Raw genomic sequence first — 20,155 nt, 5'->3', positions numbered from 1 at the left:
CAATAATAACCATGATCCATTTTTATTCTTTCTTATTCTAGAAAAATTACAAAGCAGAATATGAAGAAGATAAAGGGAAATGTTATTTCCCTCAGACAATAACGCAAGAATATGAAGCAATTAAGAAGCTAGACCAGTGCAAAGATGTAAGTCAGCTGCCCTGAATTCTCAAAATTGGGTTTGGGATTCTTGTGCCATCTAGTGGTAATTTCAGCAGGAGTTTCAATGCTAACATCTAGTGACTAGCAGATGTTAAATTTTAAATTTTGGGTGGAATTGGAGAGCACAAAAATTACTGTGAAGAAAACTATTTGTTATGAAAATGTCTTGGGTTTTAGAAATCTTTATGTCCACTAGTTTATATATACATGGTTTGGGGAGTAAGGGAAAATAGGGAGATTTATGAGACATAGGTGTTCATTCATTTAACAAATTTACATGAGGAGCTAGCTTGTGTCAGACACTGTCCTTGGTGCTGGGGGAGAAGAGGGGACAAGATGGGCTGCCTCTTGGGAAGCATGCATTTTACCGGGAGAGGCAGAAAGTAAAGAACACAGAAACTTAAAAAAGATATCAGACAATGGTAAAACAACCCATGTAGAATGATGCTATAGAATTAAAATAGGATGATGTGGGAGAGAGAGACTGGATGGGCACCATAGACCAGGTGCTCAAGGAGGATCTAAGGCAGGAAAGTGCAGCCAGGCCAAGATCAAGGTGAGAGCAACTGGAAAAACAGTCTAAGCAAAGAACAAGGAATTGAAAGGATGAGGTGGCTGAAGTGTACTGGAGGGAGGGACAGTAGGAAGAGGTGAAATGGTAACAGATGAAGTTGGGGGTGGATTCTGTAGAGTAGGGTTCATCAGCCAAGGTACAATTTAGAGTGAAGGCATGTGCAATGGAGAGCCATTGTAAGGCTTCAATAGGAAGATTAATCTGGTTGCTAAATTGCAGCAGGGAGGCCAGTTTAGAGGCAACTTCAGGAGAGAGAGAGAGAGAGAAGTGAAAACATATCAACCAAGTTTTTAGGAAATAAACTCTATGTTTGACTGGAAATTTTTTATATGTTAGCATGTATATGAACAAGAATATAAAGATACATTATGAAATTTCATTCAAGAACCTTTTTTTCTAGCATACATACAAAGTTCACCCAGATAAGACTAAATTCACAGCCGTCACTGATACTCCTGTACTGCTGCAAGCCCAGCTCAACACGAAACAGCTTAGCGACGTAAGTGCCCTGTTTGTGCAAGTGTGAGTGACCTGGAATGCTGTGTTTCTTTGAAATAGAAGCATTTTCTTGCTTAATCTTCATAATCTCATCTGTCATCCCAACGGTGTCATTTTTCAAGATTGGTTTAATAAAATGCAAATGAAGCCGCCAGATTGAATTGTAGCCTCAGGAAAGATGGTGTTAAAAATAAAAATAACGAATATTTCTTCAATAAGTCACCAATTTTCAGTGGGGGATTTGCTCATTAGGATGTGTCACATACCCAAAATAACGCAGACTAAGACTTGATGGCAATTTAAAGAAAAAAACAAGAGCATCTATCTGTGTAGGTAACAAGGCAAGCGTTCTCCATTCTTGAGTTTACTTTATAAGAAGATAAAAAGCACAGAAACAAGAAAGACATCTGGCAGTAATAAGAAAACTAATATGGGGTCATGAGACAGAATTCAAACAGAGTGATGTGAGAGGGGGTGAGTGGGGGGACACTTCAAATTGGGTGGTCAAGGAAGATCTAAAGCAGAACAGTCCAGCCATGTGAAGAACAGGGCAAGAACAGCAGTGCTTCTGAAACATTCACTTTCACGTGGATCACCCAGTGACCCTGCAAAAATATTCTGATTCAGTAGGTCTGGAGGGATATGTTGACTCTCTAACAAGCTTGTAGGTGATGCTGCTGCTGTTGGTGGACCACACTTTGAGTAGAAGATCACAGAATTTAATAGATTGAGTGTTCGTGTCCTGAAGGCACAGCCTAAAACTTTAGACAATGAGTTTCCCATACATACGTTGTGATAGCATTTACAAAATGACAATGCAAACTGGATTCCATCCCAATCCTGAAAGAGGGAGTGAGGGTCAAGGTTCTGTAATGGACTTTGATTGGATGGACTACCTCTTTGAGGCATTTTTTTTCTGAAAAGCGTAGGAGTACTTAGCCATATATATCAACACTCCTCTATATGCCCTCAAGGAAATTCTGATCCTAAACTGTTTGGATATCTTCTGTTTTCCAGCTGAATTACAAAGCAAAACATGAAAGTGAGAAATTCAAGTGCAACGTACCAGCAGATGCTCCACAGTTTATCCAACACAGAGTCAATGCCTATAATTTGAGTGACGTAAGTACCAAAGGCACAGAAATCTATCATTGCATGTACCTGCAAAGAGGAGATGTGATGGGTGTTGTAAAAAACCAGATTAGGAGTTCAGCAACTAAACAACTATGGAGATTGTTTCCAGAGTGTAAGTGGAGTTTTAAGGCCTAAATGTTCGGAAGGCTCTTACTTAGCTATCCTTTTTTCATTTCTCACATTCTCTGTTACCATCAGAAACATCCTCTGAATTACGCCCCTGCTAATCTCTAGAGTTTTGTAAGATCTGTCCTATAAATGTTGCATTTCACTTTCTCAAAATGGTTGTCATTATACATTGTCCTTTATACATCAGAGTAGCAGAATCTTTAGAAAGTTCACAGAATGTTAAAAAGAGTATAGGGGAGAAGCTGGATGACAGATTAATGAATAATTATACTATCATTTTGTAAATATGGTATTTGTAGGTGAAATAAGTCTATATATACAAATTTTCAATCTGTTTCTTTTACTGGATGAATCTGTGTTAGAGTCATTCTTACAACTCCTCTGCTGAAATTTTTCTGTCCAGAATGTCTATAAGCAAGACTGGGAGAAGAGCAAAGCAAAGAAGTTTGACATCAAAGTGGACGCCATTCCCCTGCTGGCAGCCAAAGCCAACAGCAGGATCGCCAGCGATGTGAGTGTGGCCTGGGCACCTGGGCAGGGCACCCTCACTGACATTTCCCGATGGGTGGGCTCTGGCATGTGTGATGTCTTTACAGGTGATGTACAAGAAAGACTATGAGAAAAACAAAGGGAAAATGATTGGAGCCCTCAGCATTCATGACGATCCCAAGATGCTGCACTCTTTGAAGACGGCCAAAAACCAGAGTGATGTGAGTGTCTTTGTGAATCTGTCTTGTTTTCAAGATAACATCCCTGTTAACATGCCCAAGGGTGGTAGCATGTAAAAGGATTCCATATCCAGGGGCACCTGGGTGGCTCAGTCAGTTGAGCATCCAACTTAGGCTTGGGTCATGATTTGTGGTTCGTAGGTTCAAGCCCTACGAACAGCTTGTCTGTGCTGACAGCTCAGAGCCTGGAGCCTGCTTTCGATTCTGTGTCTACCTCTCTCTCTCTCTCTCTCTCTCTCTCTCTCTCTCTCTCTCTCTGCCCCTCCCCTGCTCATGCTCTCTCAAAAATAAATAAACATTTTAAAAATATTAAAAAGGTTCCATATCCATGGGCTCTGTCATGTTCACAACAAATTGCTGAGGAGAAATTTTGGAAGTAGAATTATTTCCCAGATTCTTGTACCTTTCAATTTAAGGAGGGAAATTACTGATTTATACTTGATGTCTATTACACTGTGAAAAATATATGCTTTAATATTTAATAGAATATTGATTTTAATTCTCAAAACTCTTTGGAAAACATCAGTAGATATTTTCATATTTTCTCCTGATTGAAAAATAACCTTTAAAATGATGGTTTTAAAACTGTCTATATATTAGAAGAAAATCAAGTATCACAGATAAAAATCTTACTATTGTTGTTTGTTAACTTTAGTAATTAGTATTGGCATAGGTTCAAGAAAAATACTCCATTGATTCTAGACCACCTTGAGAATCTGATAGAAGTCTTGGATCATTCTTCTAGATAGATGAACTTTTTTTTCATGCCTTCTGTCTGAATTTCAGAGAATTTATGAATTCCCTAAGGCTTCCCTATGGTCCAAGTCTCATCTTTTGATTAAAATTCTTACTGCAGAGAAGAAAACATCTATTAAAAATTGCAGTGTATACTGCTTAAAAAATGTTTAGAGAATTCCTTTAGAGTAAGAATTTCAAAATATCTTACAAATATTATTTTTCATAATTAAATAGAAGGATGTTTGTATCATTTACTTTCATTTCAACCATGTGTTCATATAATCTATATATACCTTCTTTGCTTCATTTCGCATTTGCTGTATAGTCGTATAACACTTTAAAACATATTCAGTAATTTTCTCTAATAACTTCACACTGAATTATGTCAGTATACAGTGCTCACATACATAATACTGCGCTTTTCACTAGATCCTTATCCCTTCTCAACTCAAAAGTTTATAGCTGCCTGTTAACAGCACATGTATCTTTATCTTTTGTTCTTCATCTTATCACAGAACCCATTAGAACACTAAGCACAAAGTAAGTGTTCATAAAATACTTGGTAATTGACATCGGCAACCAAAAGAGATAGCCAATGATGAATCATTCTCACAGAATATCCAGGCTAAATGCTAGGCTGCAGATAAAGAATGTACATAGCTTTTAAAGAGAATCTTTTAAAGCCATTTGGACCTTTGACAGCATTTTATAGACGCAGATATGTGTGAACTGATATGAGCATGAACAAAAGAGTCAAAACAATTTAGTCAAAAACACTTCCCCACACTAATCCTGTTGTGACATTGCTTTATCAGTTTTTCAGTGTTCATGCATACTGTCAGAAAATTTCCATATTTTATTTTTATAAACCAAAGTCTAGGTTTTATAATTAAGTGATAAGTTTATTCAGTAAAAGTAACTGCCCACAAAATATTTAGAAAGAAGATCGTATTCCCTAAGAAAGCCAAAAGATCAGATCATTTGCAAAAGGAATTTCTACAGAAGACTTATAAGGCATATTTATACTTACTAGCCTAGGTCACTGTCTTTAATGCGTATGTGATTATGGGGAGATATAATGGTTTAGAATTTTCCTAGAGGCACTGGGTCAGAATTTTTCTCTTAAGGTAATTGGTGAATGGACATGATAAAGCTGGGGCTTTGACCTAATTAGCACCCTAACATTCCAGAAAAACAGCCAATGAAAGCGCCTTCTGAGGCCCAGTCAAGGCATTTGGTTTATGAGAACACTGTAATAAGTGCCAAGGTTACTTTAATGGCTCAGTTTCACAAACTTTTCTCCTCTGAGGTCTTATTACTGCTGCAATCTGAAGCTTCTTTTAAATTGTTACCAAAATTAAGCTTGGTATGAAAAACATTTGGGATTCTCAGTGGAGCTTATCTACTGTCAGAAGCATAGTCAGGTTGAAAAATCAGTAACCATTTAAAGATGATGTTAGAAAAGCCAAGCAGTCAAATGTACAGTACTATTCATGAAGTAGTTATTTTATATAATCGGAAGTATGAAATGATTGTCATAGAATTCTCATCAATTAAAAAATACTTCCTTATTCGAAAACAATTCAAAGTTGAGATGGCTTTGGTAAAAATAATTCTTGTTAAAAGTCCTTGAAAACCCCTGTTTTAAAATAAAGTAATACCTGGTTGAAGCAGAAGCTGTGGGCTCCTAATGTATGGCATTGCTCTTTGAGCTAAAAAGAGATTTGAGAAAATCTGTCCATGTATGATTTTTTTGGGGGGTGGGGTGGGGGGAAGCATTCAGTAATGTGTAACATATGAACAAATTATAGGAAAAAATAAGTACTCAGATGTTTGAATGTGTTTCTCTAACTCGTGTTTGTTGTTTATGAGCGATTTCTGTGCTTTTCTGGAAATCCATTGAAGATTTGCAGTAATAAATGGAAATTTCCTATTCACAGCGTGAATATCGTAAAGACTATGAGAAGTCAAAAACCATCTACACTGCACCTCTTGATATGCTCCAAGTCACTCAAGCTAAGAAATCTCAGGAAATTGCCAGTGATGTGGACTATAAGCACATCTTACACAATTACAGCTACCCGCCCGATAGCATCAACGTGGATCTTGCCAAGAAGGCTTATGCACTACAGAGTGATGTAAGTAATCAGTTTTTCTCTATTCCCTCTTTCTAAGGTAGAAACTGAAGTAATCTTTAAGTGGAGTCATGTTTTTGACAATTCTCAGAAGTGTGTGCATTGTCTTCTGTATGTAGCAAGTATGTAATGGGAAGATGACCTTTGTGATTCTATGAGACCATGCCCTCCAGAGTTAGACGTGACTAGCATGAACCCATCACTATATCCCTTCCTTGTAAAACTAGAATAAACGAATTGTTTTGAGAATTTGAATTCATGCGAAATACCTAGCTTAGTGTCAGGCCCTGGTGAAGTCTCAGTAAACATTCACTGTTATCATCACCATTGTCACAAAGATCTCCTTCATTATTATCAACAATTTTTTTTATACAGGTAGCTATCTTGTCTACTTTTTGTTTCTTTGAGCTGGACTACTCTATAGACCTCATACATGTAGAGTCACTTGGTATTTGTCTTTTTGTTACTGGCTTAATTCACTTAATGTCATGTCCTCAACATTCATTCATGTTGCAGCATGTGTCAGAATTTCCTTCCTTCTTGAGGCTGAATAATATTCCATTATATGTATATACCAAGTTTTGTTTATCCATTTATCTTCCAGTGGACATTTGGTTTGCTTCCAACTTTTGGCTACTGCGAATAATGCTTCTATGAATGTAGGTGACAAATATTTATTTGAGACCCTGCTCTTAATTCTTTTGAGTATTCATTCAGAAATGGAGTTGCTAGGTCACATGGTAATTCTATTTTTAATTTTTTGAGGAACCACTCTACTATTTTTTACAGCAACTATACAATTTGAAATTCCCATAACTAACAATCTTACTTTATGCGTTATTAGCTTATTTAGCTCTTTAATTTTGCTATGTTTCTTTCTCCTAAGTAGATTGTAAGCCTCTCAAAGGCAGGAAACAAATAGTTTCTTGATTTTTTTTTTATTCCAATTAAAAAGGCCCACACTAAACAGCAATTTGAATTTTGTATCTAGAATGTGAGTTTTAGGTGCCTCCTATAGCCAGACAATAAGAGTGGCCTATTATTTTAATAACAATGAGTAACTGTCCCCCAAATAGGAGTAATTCTAAATGATAATGACCTTCCATAAACAAATTAATGAGTGTGACTATTTTAATGTGCATTGTTAATCAGTGCAGAAACACTCCTAAACTAACCATTACATATGAAGGGCAATGTGTGCAAACACATATTGCAAGCTAACTACTATCAAATCTTATCTAATTAGAAAATGAGCGAAATTATCCATCTTCAATGTGGCCTTCAGCCCTAATTTGACTTAGAGTTCTAGCGAGCAAACATTTCACATTTGATTATCTAAATATAACAATTTTATTTTTTCTTTGAAATACAGCTTGCAGGGTAGCATTTGTCCAGTTTGGAACTTGAGTTCCATAAACTTCCCTTCAGTTGGAAATAAGGATCAAATGGAATATATGCCAGCTAGAAGAGCAGTGATAACCTAAGGGCTGTTAAAATCTCTCACGAAGGAAATTTTTTAAATAACCTTAATGTACAGAGGAAGAAGCTTTTCAGAAATCCTAAAAACATCCTTTTGGGTAAAATGTTAATGGTTTTATGAGTAAGGATGATGAGCAAAGAACAGTAACCTTTCTCTTGGTGTTATAGGTTGAATACAAAGCCGACTACAACAGCTGGATGAAAGGCTGTGGCTGGGTACCTTTTGGGTCCTTGGAAATGGAAAAGGCAAAGAGAGCTTCAGACATCCTGAATGAGGTAAAGCCGTCCAATGTGCTACATACAGAGAGAGAGTTGGGAACGTGCTATGTTAAAGCCCCCAAAACCACGCAAGCACCTTCTTTACTGCTTCATTCTCTAGTAATTGTTGCTGAGATTGAAAAAAACAAACAAACAAACAACGTACCATATGCATGAATTATCCAGGTAGATAAGCATACCCCTCTATGTCACCAAAATCATTTAACCATTCATGATAAAAATATTTTTAAACAACTTTATCAAGGTATGATTTGCGTACCATAAAATTCACCTATTTGAAGTGCACACCTTGACAAGTTTTAATAAGTTCGTATAGTTGCACAGTCATCACCATAATTGAATTTTAAAATGCTTGTAGTATGCCAAAGTTTCCTTGAAAAATTCCTGCTTCCATCTTCAACGCCAGGCAACCATAGATTTGCCTTCTGTCTCTATAGTTTTGCTTTTCTAGAAATTTCTTTTGTATTAGACTTTTTTTCACTTAGCACCATGTTTTTGCATGGGTCTGCAATATTTTCTGTATTACTGAGTAGTATTCCTTTGTATAGCTATATTGCAGTTTGGTTGTCTAACAGTGGAACATTCCCATTGCTGTCAGGCAAATCCATCATCAGGGAGGGTAGCCAAATAAAGAAGGAATAGAGGTGCTGAGTGAGGGTTTTCTTCCCACTCAAGTTTCTGTTCTGTGCTTTTGCTTGCTTTTGGTGAGCAACATTTTATCAGATTTTTTCAAAAAAGTTCTAGGTTGGTAGTTTTCAGAAGTCTGAAGCTGGGTGGTGCTACTTTGTACACAGAAGTGGGATGTATAATATGCACAAAGGAAGACGACCGGGAGACTAGATGGAGAAGAATATAGGAATGTAGCTAGCAGTTGCCAGCTTTGAATGAGAACACCTTCCAACATCGTCTCTCCTGTAGCTCCTCAGCACTTTAGTGACAACCTGTGTACTAAGCACACGGGGGCTGCAGAACAAAAGTCCTCCCTCTCCTACAGGAACCACTCACTGTTACCCTAATTCTTCTGTTCCTCCTCCCTCAGCCAGAGAGCTTCTTTACTTCTCTACCTCGTTGGAGTGACAGGAACTTGAGAACTTGTTAGTGACAGGCAAAGACAATCCAGATTTCCTTGTGTGCTTTTCTGGTAATCCTTTAGAAAACTTTGTGGTGTTTCTGGGTTCTGTTTAGCTGAGAGTACCCTCTTTCATTTCATTTTTCATTTCATAAGCAAGAAACAAACTCTGGTTCCTGAAAGTTGTATTGGGCTGTACTGCCCCAGACAATCCAAAATTAAGCCAATTTTTAAAACACTGGCTTTTGTATTGTATTCATCTTTTCCCCCAAGCCAACCAAGAATCTGTTTACATTTTAAAATCAGGAAAAATCCTCGTCTCTCCAAAATAAATTTCAAGGATTTTTTTATATATTAGCCTTCAGTGAGAGTAAAATTATTGTTTTTCTTTTTTAAATTCACCAAACAGAAAAAATACCGCCAACATCCAGACACTCTCAAGTTTACCTCGATTGAAGATGCTCCGATTATAGTACAGTCTAAAATCAACCAGGCTCAGAGAAGTGATGTAAGTATTAATCCTATCTCTATTTTAATAAATATTAATACAAGTACATTTGTATTCCTACTATACTGATTACCTGTAGTTATTATGCAGTCTGAAGAGACTCAGTTTTGTGAGCAACTGTAATTCTCCCAGCCTTTCATTAATAAAGCATACCTAATTCATATCTTTAGAGTATTATGTATTCTGGGTTCACTGTCCTTTCAGCCATTTAACATTGCCGTCCAAGGAGAAGGTAAGAGGGACTTCTCTTGACGACAAAAAACAATACAAACCTATTTCTGGAAAAGACCAGGAAAATGAATATAGGCAATACATCTTATGGAGGAGTCACATTGTAAGTCAGAGCTAAGACAAACATCATATAAACTACCCCTAAGTCCCATCGGTAACCCACAGATATAATATAGATGGTTTGTGTATCCTACCCAGTTAGCCTCTTCTGTGCTGACCAAAGTGTCTGCAGGTTAACATTTTTATCGGGTCACCTCCCTGGGCTAACTTCCACGAGATGCCCCTAACAAAATCCAGAGGTTCCTCGGGCATACCTAAGGACCTTTGCCAGGGCCGAACAGGCACCAAGATAGGGGACCCTGTACATTGCATATGAGACTTTGAAGGCCTACAGATCTTTGTGGGTGGATGTGGGGGTGACACAGGGAATGTCTTTCATAAAAAGCAACTCTGTGCGACATGATCACTCTGAAGTTATTTTCCTGTGTCATTTAACCCCTCTTCCCTACTTTGTTTATGCACTTTTTCCCTCTTTCAGGTTGCCTACAAAGCCAAAGGAGAAGAAATGCTTCACAAATACAGTCTGCCAGCAGACCTGCCCCAGTTCATCCAGGCTAAAGTTAATGCCTACAATATCAGTGAGGTGTGCACATGAGCTCAGCTGCTGATTGCATGTGAAGCCCTCTCTAAATGTGGCCTGAGTTGTAGTCAGATGACTTTTTTTCTTTCAGAGTATGTACAAAACAGACTTGAAAGATTTGAGCAAGAAGGGATATGACCTGAGATCGGACGCAATTCCCATCAAAGCTGCCAAAGCTGCCAGGCAGGCGGCAAGTGATGTAAGTCGAGCCGGTGGTCACCTGTGTGTAACTAGAAAGTGTGGGCAGGGTGGACTTGTTATCCCCAAGTCACCATGTCTGTTGTCCCTAATTGGAAGCGAGCCCTTCTTAAAACTATTGAGAAGGGGAAATTCCCTAAATAGACTTGAGTTTTCCTGGGGGTTAGGATTTGTAGAATCTTTACTGGCCAGTTCTCATCAAACACCCTAAGTTAAAGGTCTCATCCATATTGCTACACAGATTCACGTTATTTCTCTTGTGGAAATAAGTCACTCACTGTTTAAATCCTTATAGCCTCCTGGTAGTAAGATTTTATCTCAAAACTTGCTTAATTTATATGAATTCCCTCTTTGCCTTACTTCTTTTTACTTCATTGCTTCCAGAGATGGATGAATTGGCCCCAAGTTTCACAGTAATCATTAGGCTCATGAAAGTTAGGAATTTTGTTAGTCTTTGTTTCTTTTCCTCATCTCACTTTCACCCAGCTGTGAGCTAGTTACTTTCCTCTTTGAGAGTTAAAACAAATTGACTCAAGCCCCTATCATTTGACCTAGAGCTGATGGGGTACCCTCCCCCTCAGCTTGCTGCAGATATTCTGAGGTTTATTGTCTTTTCATAACTCCAGCTCCTGGCTTGCACGTGATGGTTTTTCTCTGGCTCACCTGGACTCCCCTACTCTAGATTCACTTCTCTTTCTGGTCTGCATGATCCAGAGATGGAACACAGTCCCCTGTTTTGGATTCCCCTTAGGTCCCAAGCACAACCTCACTGATTGTTTGAAATGAAGTTGACTTTGCACCAATGTAAATAAGTTACCATTGAATAATAAATATCTGTATCCTAAAAGCCCTGCCATCCAAAATTTCTTACCCACCCCCTTTCTCTGTGGGTACTCCTCCAGCTACTCCCCACCCCAACACATACACACAATCCTTCCTTCACGTCTCTGCTTCTCAGTTTCCCATGCTTCTTCCCAGATCTCCCCAAGCAAGTTCACTTCTTCTCACCTTCTTATTCAGAGCTGATTCGTGTTTACATACAACTGGTTCTGAATCTCTCTTTGGATATCCAAAGACTCATTAAAATTCTACTGCTACTATAATTCTATCTCGTCACTGACGTGAATTATGGTTAACACCCCCATCCCAACCTCTCTTGGGTGGCAGAAGTAGCTATAGACAATCAAATGGGCTCGATATAACATTTTAATTTTACCAGGCTACATTTCAAACTGTATACAAATGAATATCTAATTGTTTGGTTATTGAAGTAATTTCTGGGGAGCTCCATTGCTTTAAATCATGGTCTCATTGTTCAGTAAAATCTTCATAACTACATTTTAAAATATGCCCACTTTTGTTTCCAATAGGTTCAGTACAAAAAAGATTATGAAAAAGCCAAAGGGAAAATGGTTGGCTTCCAAAGTCTCCAAGATGATCCTAAACTGGTTCACTATATGAATGTGGCCAAGATGCAGTCAGACCGGGAGTATAAAAAAGACTATGAGAAGACAAAGACGAAATACAACACGCCCCATGATATGTTCAACGTTGTGGCAGCTAAGAAGGCTCAGGACGTTGCCAGCAATGTCAACTACAAGCATTCTCTCCATCATTACACCTACCTGCCTGATGCCATGGACCTGGAGTTGTCTAAAAACATGATGCACATACAGAGCGATGTAAGTGACACTGCACCAGACAGTCCCCCTCTGAGGTCAGAACCTGTGTGAGATCCTACCACTCGGGGCACTTACTCCTCTTCTTTCCCATTGCTGTAGAACGCCTACAAGGAAGACTACAACACCTGGATGAAAGGCATAGGCTGGATACCTATTGGCAGTCTGGATGTAGAAAAAGTTAAGAAGGCGGGTGATGCCCTGAACGAAAAGAAGTACAGACAACATCCAGACACGCTCAAATTTACGAGCATTGTGGACTCCCCAGTTATGGTCCAGGCAAAACAGAACACAAAACAAATCAGTGATGTAAGTACAATGAAAGAAAGGGGGCAAAGAACGGAGGGAGGCTTTAACAAAATAAACAGCCGCTCAATTTTTTTATTCTGAGCCAATAATTTTCCTTTTATTTAATTTAAAAATTAAAATTCTTTTTAGTTTGGGCACTAATATTTTCATTTTATTCTATCTTGCTATTTAATTTCCTTTTTAAAACCTCCTTTTTGGCTTCCTTTGAAATACTGCTATTGGATAAATTTGTCATGATGACCAAGTTCTGTAGTACTACACATGTGTGCCTGTGTGCACATACACACAAAACTTAAGCTTAAGTCCCAGACACTTTGGCAAATATATCATATTCAATTCTATATTAAGTTGCTTATATTTGCTTTTCATATGTAAAATACTAACACAGGGAAGTAACTCACATGGGTATATGATTTTGCATCTCAGAATTCATCATATATAAATATTATAGAGACTTTCAAAACCTTAGGTCTTAGAGATTAGTATATTGTTTGTCTGCCTGTCCATGAACAATGTATATGATCTGGCTAAAGTGAGATCCAAAGGAAAGTTAGATAGAAGAATTAAAGGGATATCAAAAGCATTAATTTATTCATTGAATGAATGTTTTTGAATACCTTCCCTATGCCAGGTACTGTATTACATGTTGAGGGTATAAAGATGACATAGACAAAGATTAGTGAGATATAGGCTATGACAAAGATATAAGATAGGAGTATAAAATGGCATGGACAAAACCAGAGCATTGTCCTACTGAGAGGTGAATGCTACAGGAGAGGTATGTGCCAAATAAATATAAGGGAAAGAGGTAACTGCCTGCCAAGGCTTCCCTGACAAATAAGGGAAGGGTGCATTCTTGGCAAAAGAAAAAAACAGAATGACCGTCAAGAGGTAATGAGTGGAAGGACAATGAAGGGTTTGGGATTGTTATTTCATCGTTGAGGGTCTTGTGTCCTAATTTATACTCTGGACATTGTGGGGTGGGTAATGGGAAGTATTGAAGATCTTAATCCTTGGAGTTGCATTATCAGACTTGTGTTCTAAAAGATAGCTCTGACAAGTTCTGAGATTGCATTGTTGAGGGGAGAGATTGGAGGTAAGGAGGTGGATTAAAAGCACTGACAGAAATCTAACAGAAGGCTCCTTTGGGCTTCAACTAAAGCAGTAGCAATGGGAACGGAGATGTGTGGAAGGTAGAACTGATGAGATTCTGTGAATGCTGTGAAAGCTTAGCTATGGTTTCTACAGGCAGTGAGGAAGTAAAGATAGCTCTTGGATTTCTGGAATGAATTATTTAGTATTTGAAGGTTCAAATAGATATCAGCCACTTTAGACTTTATTTATGATAAATGCATACCGGTTTATATGTGATGTTGTACATAGACGTGCCTAGGGATTTATAGGATTAATGACAGTCGAGATTGGTAATCTACTTGTGATTTCAGTTGGGTTTTAGTTTTATAAATTAAGCAATTTCTTTTCTATTACCAAGAGGAGGATACAAGTTCTATACCATGCACTTAGATGTCTTTCAGACATCTGTAAAAAGATAAAGTACGGTAAATATGAAATGGTAAACCTTTTGAGTACATTGGGTTTATGTATAAGTGCCTTCATATACTGAAGAAATTACTATGTGGTTTTACTGCTGCAATTATAATTGGGAAGTTTTTAGCAGAAGTGAAAGACTCATTCTAACTGCCATTTTCTAAGACCTTAAGAACTTTTAATGCCACTAGCAAACACTGAACGTTTCTGGCTTGGGTGAATCCTGTTTATTCATGATAGGGTTTCACATTTGAACTTATTTTCTATTCATCTCAGTCAAATATTCCTGTTTTCTATTTTTCTCTCTATTTTAATACACAAAGCTTTGGGATCTTTCTAAAGACAAAGTGTTTGAGTTTTTTAAAAATAGGAAAATACCTTTCATGATTTTGAACAATAGGAATCATGGTCGACTGTGCTAAGTGTGCAATTAAAGCCTTTGCCGTTTTTGTGCTATCTTTAATGCATTTTATTTTTGTGATTGTGTGTTGCAGATCTTATACAAAGCTAAAGGAGAAGATGTGAAGCATAAATACACTATGAGTCCTGATCTTCCTCAGTTTCTCCAGGCCAAGTGCAACGCTTACAATATAAGTGATGTAAGTAGGGTTTTTGATGGTGTGTGAAATCCAGACATGATGGTAAAATAATAGAATTTTAGAGTAGAATGGGGCCTTGATAATTATTTAGGTCAATTTCCTACACACCCGGTATGAAGCCTATCTCCTGATGATGGCTTTCTGCCTCTTGAGTCAGCCTTTTCCAGGGCAAGAAAACTCAAAAGGATATACCATTTTCCCTTACATGGAGCCCAACATCTGTTCCTCTAAAACCTCGGCTTATTTTTCCTAGTTTTGCAAATAGAGAAAGTTATTATCCTGCAGAAACATAGGAATAAATGAAATCCTTTTATTACAATAATACTGAAGTTTCTAAAGCTAACCACTTGGTCTTCCCTTGACCTTCCTTTCATAAGACTAGATAACTTCATTTTCTGCAGTTGGTCCTCACATACCATGGTTTCCAGAATCTTTATTCTAGATCCACTCCAGTTTCTCAGTATTCTGCTTCAGTATGTAGCCAAACCAGGTTTGGGTGAGTAATTGGTAGAGTCCTATAATTTCATGCTACACAAAGTGTGATATTTTGCTAACGTGACTTCCTAAAACAGAATATGCGATAGGAGATTCCTTTACTGTATAGCTGGAAAAGAATGAAACAATCCCAGCAACGGAGGAATCACTTTAGCTGATTAATACACAGCATGCTGACATCGTTTTTCCTTTTATATCCCAGGTCTGTTATAAACGGGACTGGCATGATTTAATAGCCAAGGGCAACAATGTGCTGGGTGACGCTATTCCCATCACTGCAGCCAAAGCATCCAGAAACATTGCCAGCGATGTAAGTAAAAATTTTAGGTGAAATGTGGGTGATTGCCTTTTTAAACGGTAATCAAATGTGTGCTTGTCTAAATGATAAAACAGTATGTTGAATTAATGACATTCAAATTCTCCACAAAATATTGTTTTGAAAACCTGTCATTTTTTCAACATTCTGTGATTCTTTTCAGTTGACCCCACTTGGTAGAGCTGTCATAAATCTGAAAGCCACTTTCTCCCCGATTCATAGCCCAAATTACCTTTACTGACACATTACCCTGACAGCCCACATTTATTTTCAGTGAGAACACCCTAACTGACACTAACACATTAAATTCAGATGACTGCCTGCATTATAATTGTATTAAGAAGATTGCAAAGATGTTATATAAAATGTAAAGATCTTATAAACCAAATGGTTAAAAGGCCCATTTTTCTAGAATATAATTTTGGCTTATGTAAATTGATGCCCATTTCATCTGTAATAGGAAGAGTATACACTTACATTTCTTCCCGTCATTGAAACTCAAAAATTTCAACAAGCAGGCATGCCCTGTAGACTTCACTGTCACATACTATTTTGGAGGCTACAATCGCGGTTTAGGAAAAGAGGAGAAAGAAACCACCCATGTGTACAGACCACTTGGGAGCTAGTGGTGTAAGAATTCTACAACATTCCTTGTAGGGATGCCACTGAAAATGTGTTCGTCAAAGATTTGCACACTGTTATGAAATAAATTTCTAGTTTAAGGACAAAGTGAAAGTCTAAAGTACGACATTATCTTTTTTATTTTTTTATTTTTATTTTTATTTTTTTTAGAGCTTGCACAGAGCTTTGTCTAACATGCCTAGAAATGAAATGTCTTGATAATCCAATTGCCTGCTAAACTCTTGTTTATAAATCAGTGCATATGTGACAAGAGCAGGGTATCTGCTGAGTTTAGGTGGATTTGCATTCTTTTACCTAAAAATTGAGGTTTTGACCTGTTATATACAGTACGACTCAATCTACATCCCGTCGCCAGTTCCAGCAGTGAGATACCATGGGCTGCAGAGCTTTTGTAGTTAGGTCTTTACTGATGGGGAAAGCTCACAGCTATTCCTGCCCTTACTGCAGTTCTTTAATTCCTCTGCAGCTGCTTCAGCAGTGAGCTTGGTAAGTAGCTGCTGAGAAATGGGTGGGGAAGGCCCAGCTCCCTGCCCAAGCATCTAAATTGATGCCACCTAGAAAGAAGAGGGTTTTTATTTTATTTGGTCAGCCTGAGACAACAAAATAATGTTTTCCACCTCCACCCCAAGAAAAACTGAATGTGAACTTGCACATGGAATCCTTTAGAGTTTCTTCTGCATCTGTTACATACATATCACTTGGCCAATGGGAACAGCAGATGGAAGATTTTCTTAATTTCTAATATTCTGTGATGTATGATAACATTCTATGATGGTGATAATATATTGGCTTGGGAAAATTCACACCCCTAGGAAACCAAGAGGTATTGGCCTTATATTTCGAATGTGTCTTGTTTATACTAAGCATGAAAATTCAATCGGCTTTACGTAAAGTTCTATATGCAAATGCATTTGTAGGATTTATAGCAAAGAAAGAAACAGGGCTTGAATTTATCATGCTACCCACTTGTAACCCAGCAGTATTGGATATAAATGTTTTCAGTCTGAACTTTCTGGAGGCAAATGGGGGTGGGTGGGTATGGTTTGCACTTCTTGTACAATCTCCCAGGAAGTCACAATGTTCTAAGTGCCTTTGTGTATGAATATACTTGCTATACCTATCAATGCCTAGGACTTTGCTGACCAAATTTTGCCTTTGCAGTATAAATACAAGGAAGCTTATGAGAAGTCAAAGGGAAAGCATGTGGGTTTTAGAAGCCTCCAGGATGATCCCAAGCTGGTCCATTATATGAACGTGGCAAAGTTGCAGTCAGATCGTGAATACAAGAAGAACTATGAGAACACCAAAACCAGCTACCATACCCCTGGGGACATGGTTAGCATTTCTGCTGCAAAGATGGCCCAGGATGTTGTCACCAACGTCAACTACAAACAGCCGATACATCATTACACATACCTACCCGATGCCATGAGTCTTGAGCATACCAGGAATGTGAATCAAATTCAGAGTGATGTAAGTATGTATAACATAACAGATCCAGAAATGTTGGTGCTTGAGCGACAATCATTTCCTCCCATTTTAGTTGACTTCACAATACAGTGATATTTGAAAAGTGCATTTTTCAGGGCACCTGAATGGCTCAGTCAGCTAAGTGTCCAACTCTTGATTTTGGCTCAGGTCATGATCCATAGTCATGAAATTGAGCCCCAAGTCCAGTTTGGCATGGTGCCTGTTTGGGATTCTCTCTCTCTCTCTCTCTCTGTCTGTCTCAAAAGAAAAAATATATATATAATAAACAGTCATTATTGAAAGACTAACAAATGCATGGTAGACAATCTATGTTTTGCTGGCTTTCTGTGCTCCTATTGAAGTCATTGACATTGTCTTTATTATGGATCAAAGGTAAAACTTATTCCACTAAGTATATAAACCACCTTGATTCTCAACAAGAGGAAATGGTTGCTGCTTAAGTGCTGATATTCTTTATTCTTCTGATCCCAGGAAAGTGTTTTTTCTTTTTTCAACTAAAAATCGCACTCTCATGCATGTTAATCTATGTAATGAGTCATCTAAAATGAACCAGGAAGGCTTTGTGATTGCAGCATGATTCATGGAGAGCTGCATGGGGAGGGTGTTTAATATTCAGGGCATTTCCTTTTGCAGGAACCAGATTTCTGTAAGAATCACCCTCTGTAAGGGAAGATATGGTATTCATTTATAGTTGCTCAATAAAGGTGTCTCTCCCCAGCTGGGATCAGGAATAGCCTAGGTGGGCAGTATGGGTGAAATTCAAAGTGGTGGGGTTTTCAGTGAAATCAAAAAGAAAGCCCAATTTATTGTTGAAAGAGAATTTTTTTTTTTTAGTATTACCCATGGAAATGTGTGGCCTAGATTCTCTCTGCACTGTATAATGCACTCTAACAACAGACTGCTTTTTCTTATTACCAAATTCTGGGTAAGAAGCTCAGTGGCAGACATAGTGAAAAGCTTCTTTATAGACATGAGCGTGCTGAAGGTGTTGCTATTCATTTCCTTTGGATAGAATTGAAGGTTTCAGAGACATCTTTTGAGTATTCTGTTGGATATCTCCTCATATGAGATTACTCTTTTACAGAATGTATATAAAGACGAGTATAACAACTTCTTCAAAGGCATTGGATGGATCCCTATTGGTTCTCTAGAGGTTGAGAAGGTCAGGAAAGCAGGTGATGCTTTAAATGAGAGGAAGTATCGACAGCACCCAGATACCATCAAGTTCACAAGTGTGCCTGATTCCATGGGCATGGTTTTGGCTCAGAAGAACACAAAGCAGCTAAGCGATGTAAGTAGTTTCCCTTCAAAAGGGTTTGTCCGTGAATAACACCCACTCCACCATCCTTCTTTAATCCAACACTTGAAGGTGCATCTGTGTTAGCATATCAACTGCTTTCGGGGTAGAATAGGAAGGTTTCACTTTTGAAGCAACTTGGAACTTGAACATAAAGAGAACAGGGAAGGGAGAAGGAGGATTTTCCAAAGTTGCTTTATTTTCCAAATATAGAGAATATGTACTATTTATAAGCAGACCCCTATCATTATACACATGAAATGAAATAAAATGATTACTCTTATCATCTGTGATTCCATCTGAATGGTAAACCAAGCTATTTATTGCTCTGAGTTGCAACCGTTCTACCTGGCTACACGGGGAGAAGGAGCAATGTCCTAATCCTCTTGCATAAGAGCTTTGTGTTCTGAAAAGCAATCCCGAGAGAGGCCTTTGGGGAGGAGGTAAGCAGTTTACTTTCAAAGTCAGCTGAGTCTCATTTCTGAGCCCAGGTCTATCTGGACCCTTGCTATCTCTACCCTTGGTAGAGCCTAATCACAATATTTGGTGCTTCATCGCATTTGATAATTTCAAGTTCTGTTAAAATACCTCCACCAGAAAGAGAAGAGTAAGTAAAAAGCAAAGATGTGTATTCTTAGCCCCAGATATTAGAAGGTGGGGAATGCTTTGCTTGGCTCAGATCTGAGGATTATCTGTGGATTTTCTCAGGCCAGTCTCTGCTTTCACATTACCATGGATATTTTGAGATTAATTCTTTTTTAGTGGCAATAAACGTGTAAATTCTTTTGATTTCTTTTGTACCGAGTGAGAGACTCACTGTGTTTTTCCAGTGAGCTAGGAGAACTGCACACTCACTAATTGTCTTCCCCATCCCAATAAATGCCATCAACATCTACCCAGTTACTCAAGCCAGAAACCTGGATGTTATTACTGATGTCTCCCTGTGTGATCCCTCCATCAATGCATCTGCTGAGCTAGCCTCCTAAATCTCTCCCAGCGTCCTATGGAGCACTTTTCTGTCTTCCAGCTGCCCACAGTCCTAGTTTGGGCTTCCATATCTCTCATGGACATCTGCATGGTATCTGGACTCCCTGTCTGGGGTCACCCATGACCACCAGAAGAGCTATCTTAAAATATAAATCACATCCCTCTTACACTTTAAACTTCTTAGTAACTGCTCCTTGAACATCTAAACTTGTTACCTTGGCTGAAAAGGCCCTCAGTTCTGTGGCCACGTTCCCCATCCTGTTGAAGTCTGCCAGACTCCCTCAGCACACT

General features: G+C 38.2%; 1 protein-coding gene across 29 annotated transcripts in view; it reads left to right on the top strand.

Annotated features, from left to right (window-relative positions):
* Positions 1–20,155, top strand: part of NEB (nebulin) — a 222,045-nt gene that overhangs the window by 33,690 nt on the left and 168,200 nt on the right. For all 29 annotated transcript variants that reach the window (XM_043576703.1, XM_043576705.1, XM_043576679.1 and 26 more), the window contains exons 23-38: positions 42–146; positions 1,136–1,234; positions 2,251–2,355; positions 2,900–3,007; positions 3,093–3,206; positions 5,903–6,100; positions 7,745–7,852; positions 9,334–9,432; positions 10,202–10,306; positions 10,395–10,502; positions 11,872–12,183; positions 12,283–12,489; positions 14,532–14,636; positions 15,334–15,441; positions 17,251–17,562; positions 18,665–18,871. In XM_043576703.1, coding sequence (XP_043432638.1) covers positions 42–146; positions 1,136–1,234; positions 2,251–2,355; positions 2,900–3,007; positions 3,093–3,206; positions 5,903–6,100; positions 7,745–7,852; positions 9,334–9,432; positions 10,202–10,306; positions 10,395–10,502; positions 11,872–12,183; positions 12,283–12,489; positions 14,532–14,636; positions 15,334–15,441; positions 17,251–17,562; positions 18,665–18,871 — 2,400 coding nt within the window. The remainder of the gene's footprint in view (positions 1–41; positions 147–1,135; positions 1,235–2,250; positions 2,356–2,899; positions 3,008–3,092; positions 3,207–5,902; positions 6,101–7,744; positions 7,853–9,333; positions 9,433–10,201; positions 10,307–10,394; positions 10,503–11,871; positions 12,184–12,282; positions 12,490–14,531; positions 14,637–15,333; positions 15,442–17,250; positions 17,563–18,664; positions 18,872–20,155) is intronic.

This window comes from Prionailurus bengalensis, chromosome C1 (genome assembly GCF_016509475.1).
Source record: "Prionailurus bengalensis isolate Pbe53 chromosome C1, Fcat_Pben_1.1_paternal_pri, whole genome shotgun sequence".
Lineage (NCBI taxonomy): Eukaryota > Metazoa > Chordata > Mammalia > Carnivora > Felidae > Prionailurus > Prionailurus bengalensis.
Note: the sequence above shows the minus strand (reverse complement) of the source record. Positions and strands in the feature narration are given on the sequence as shown.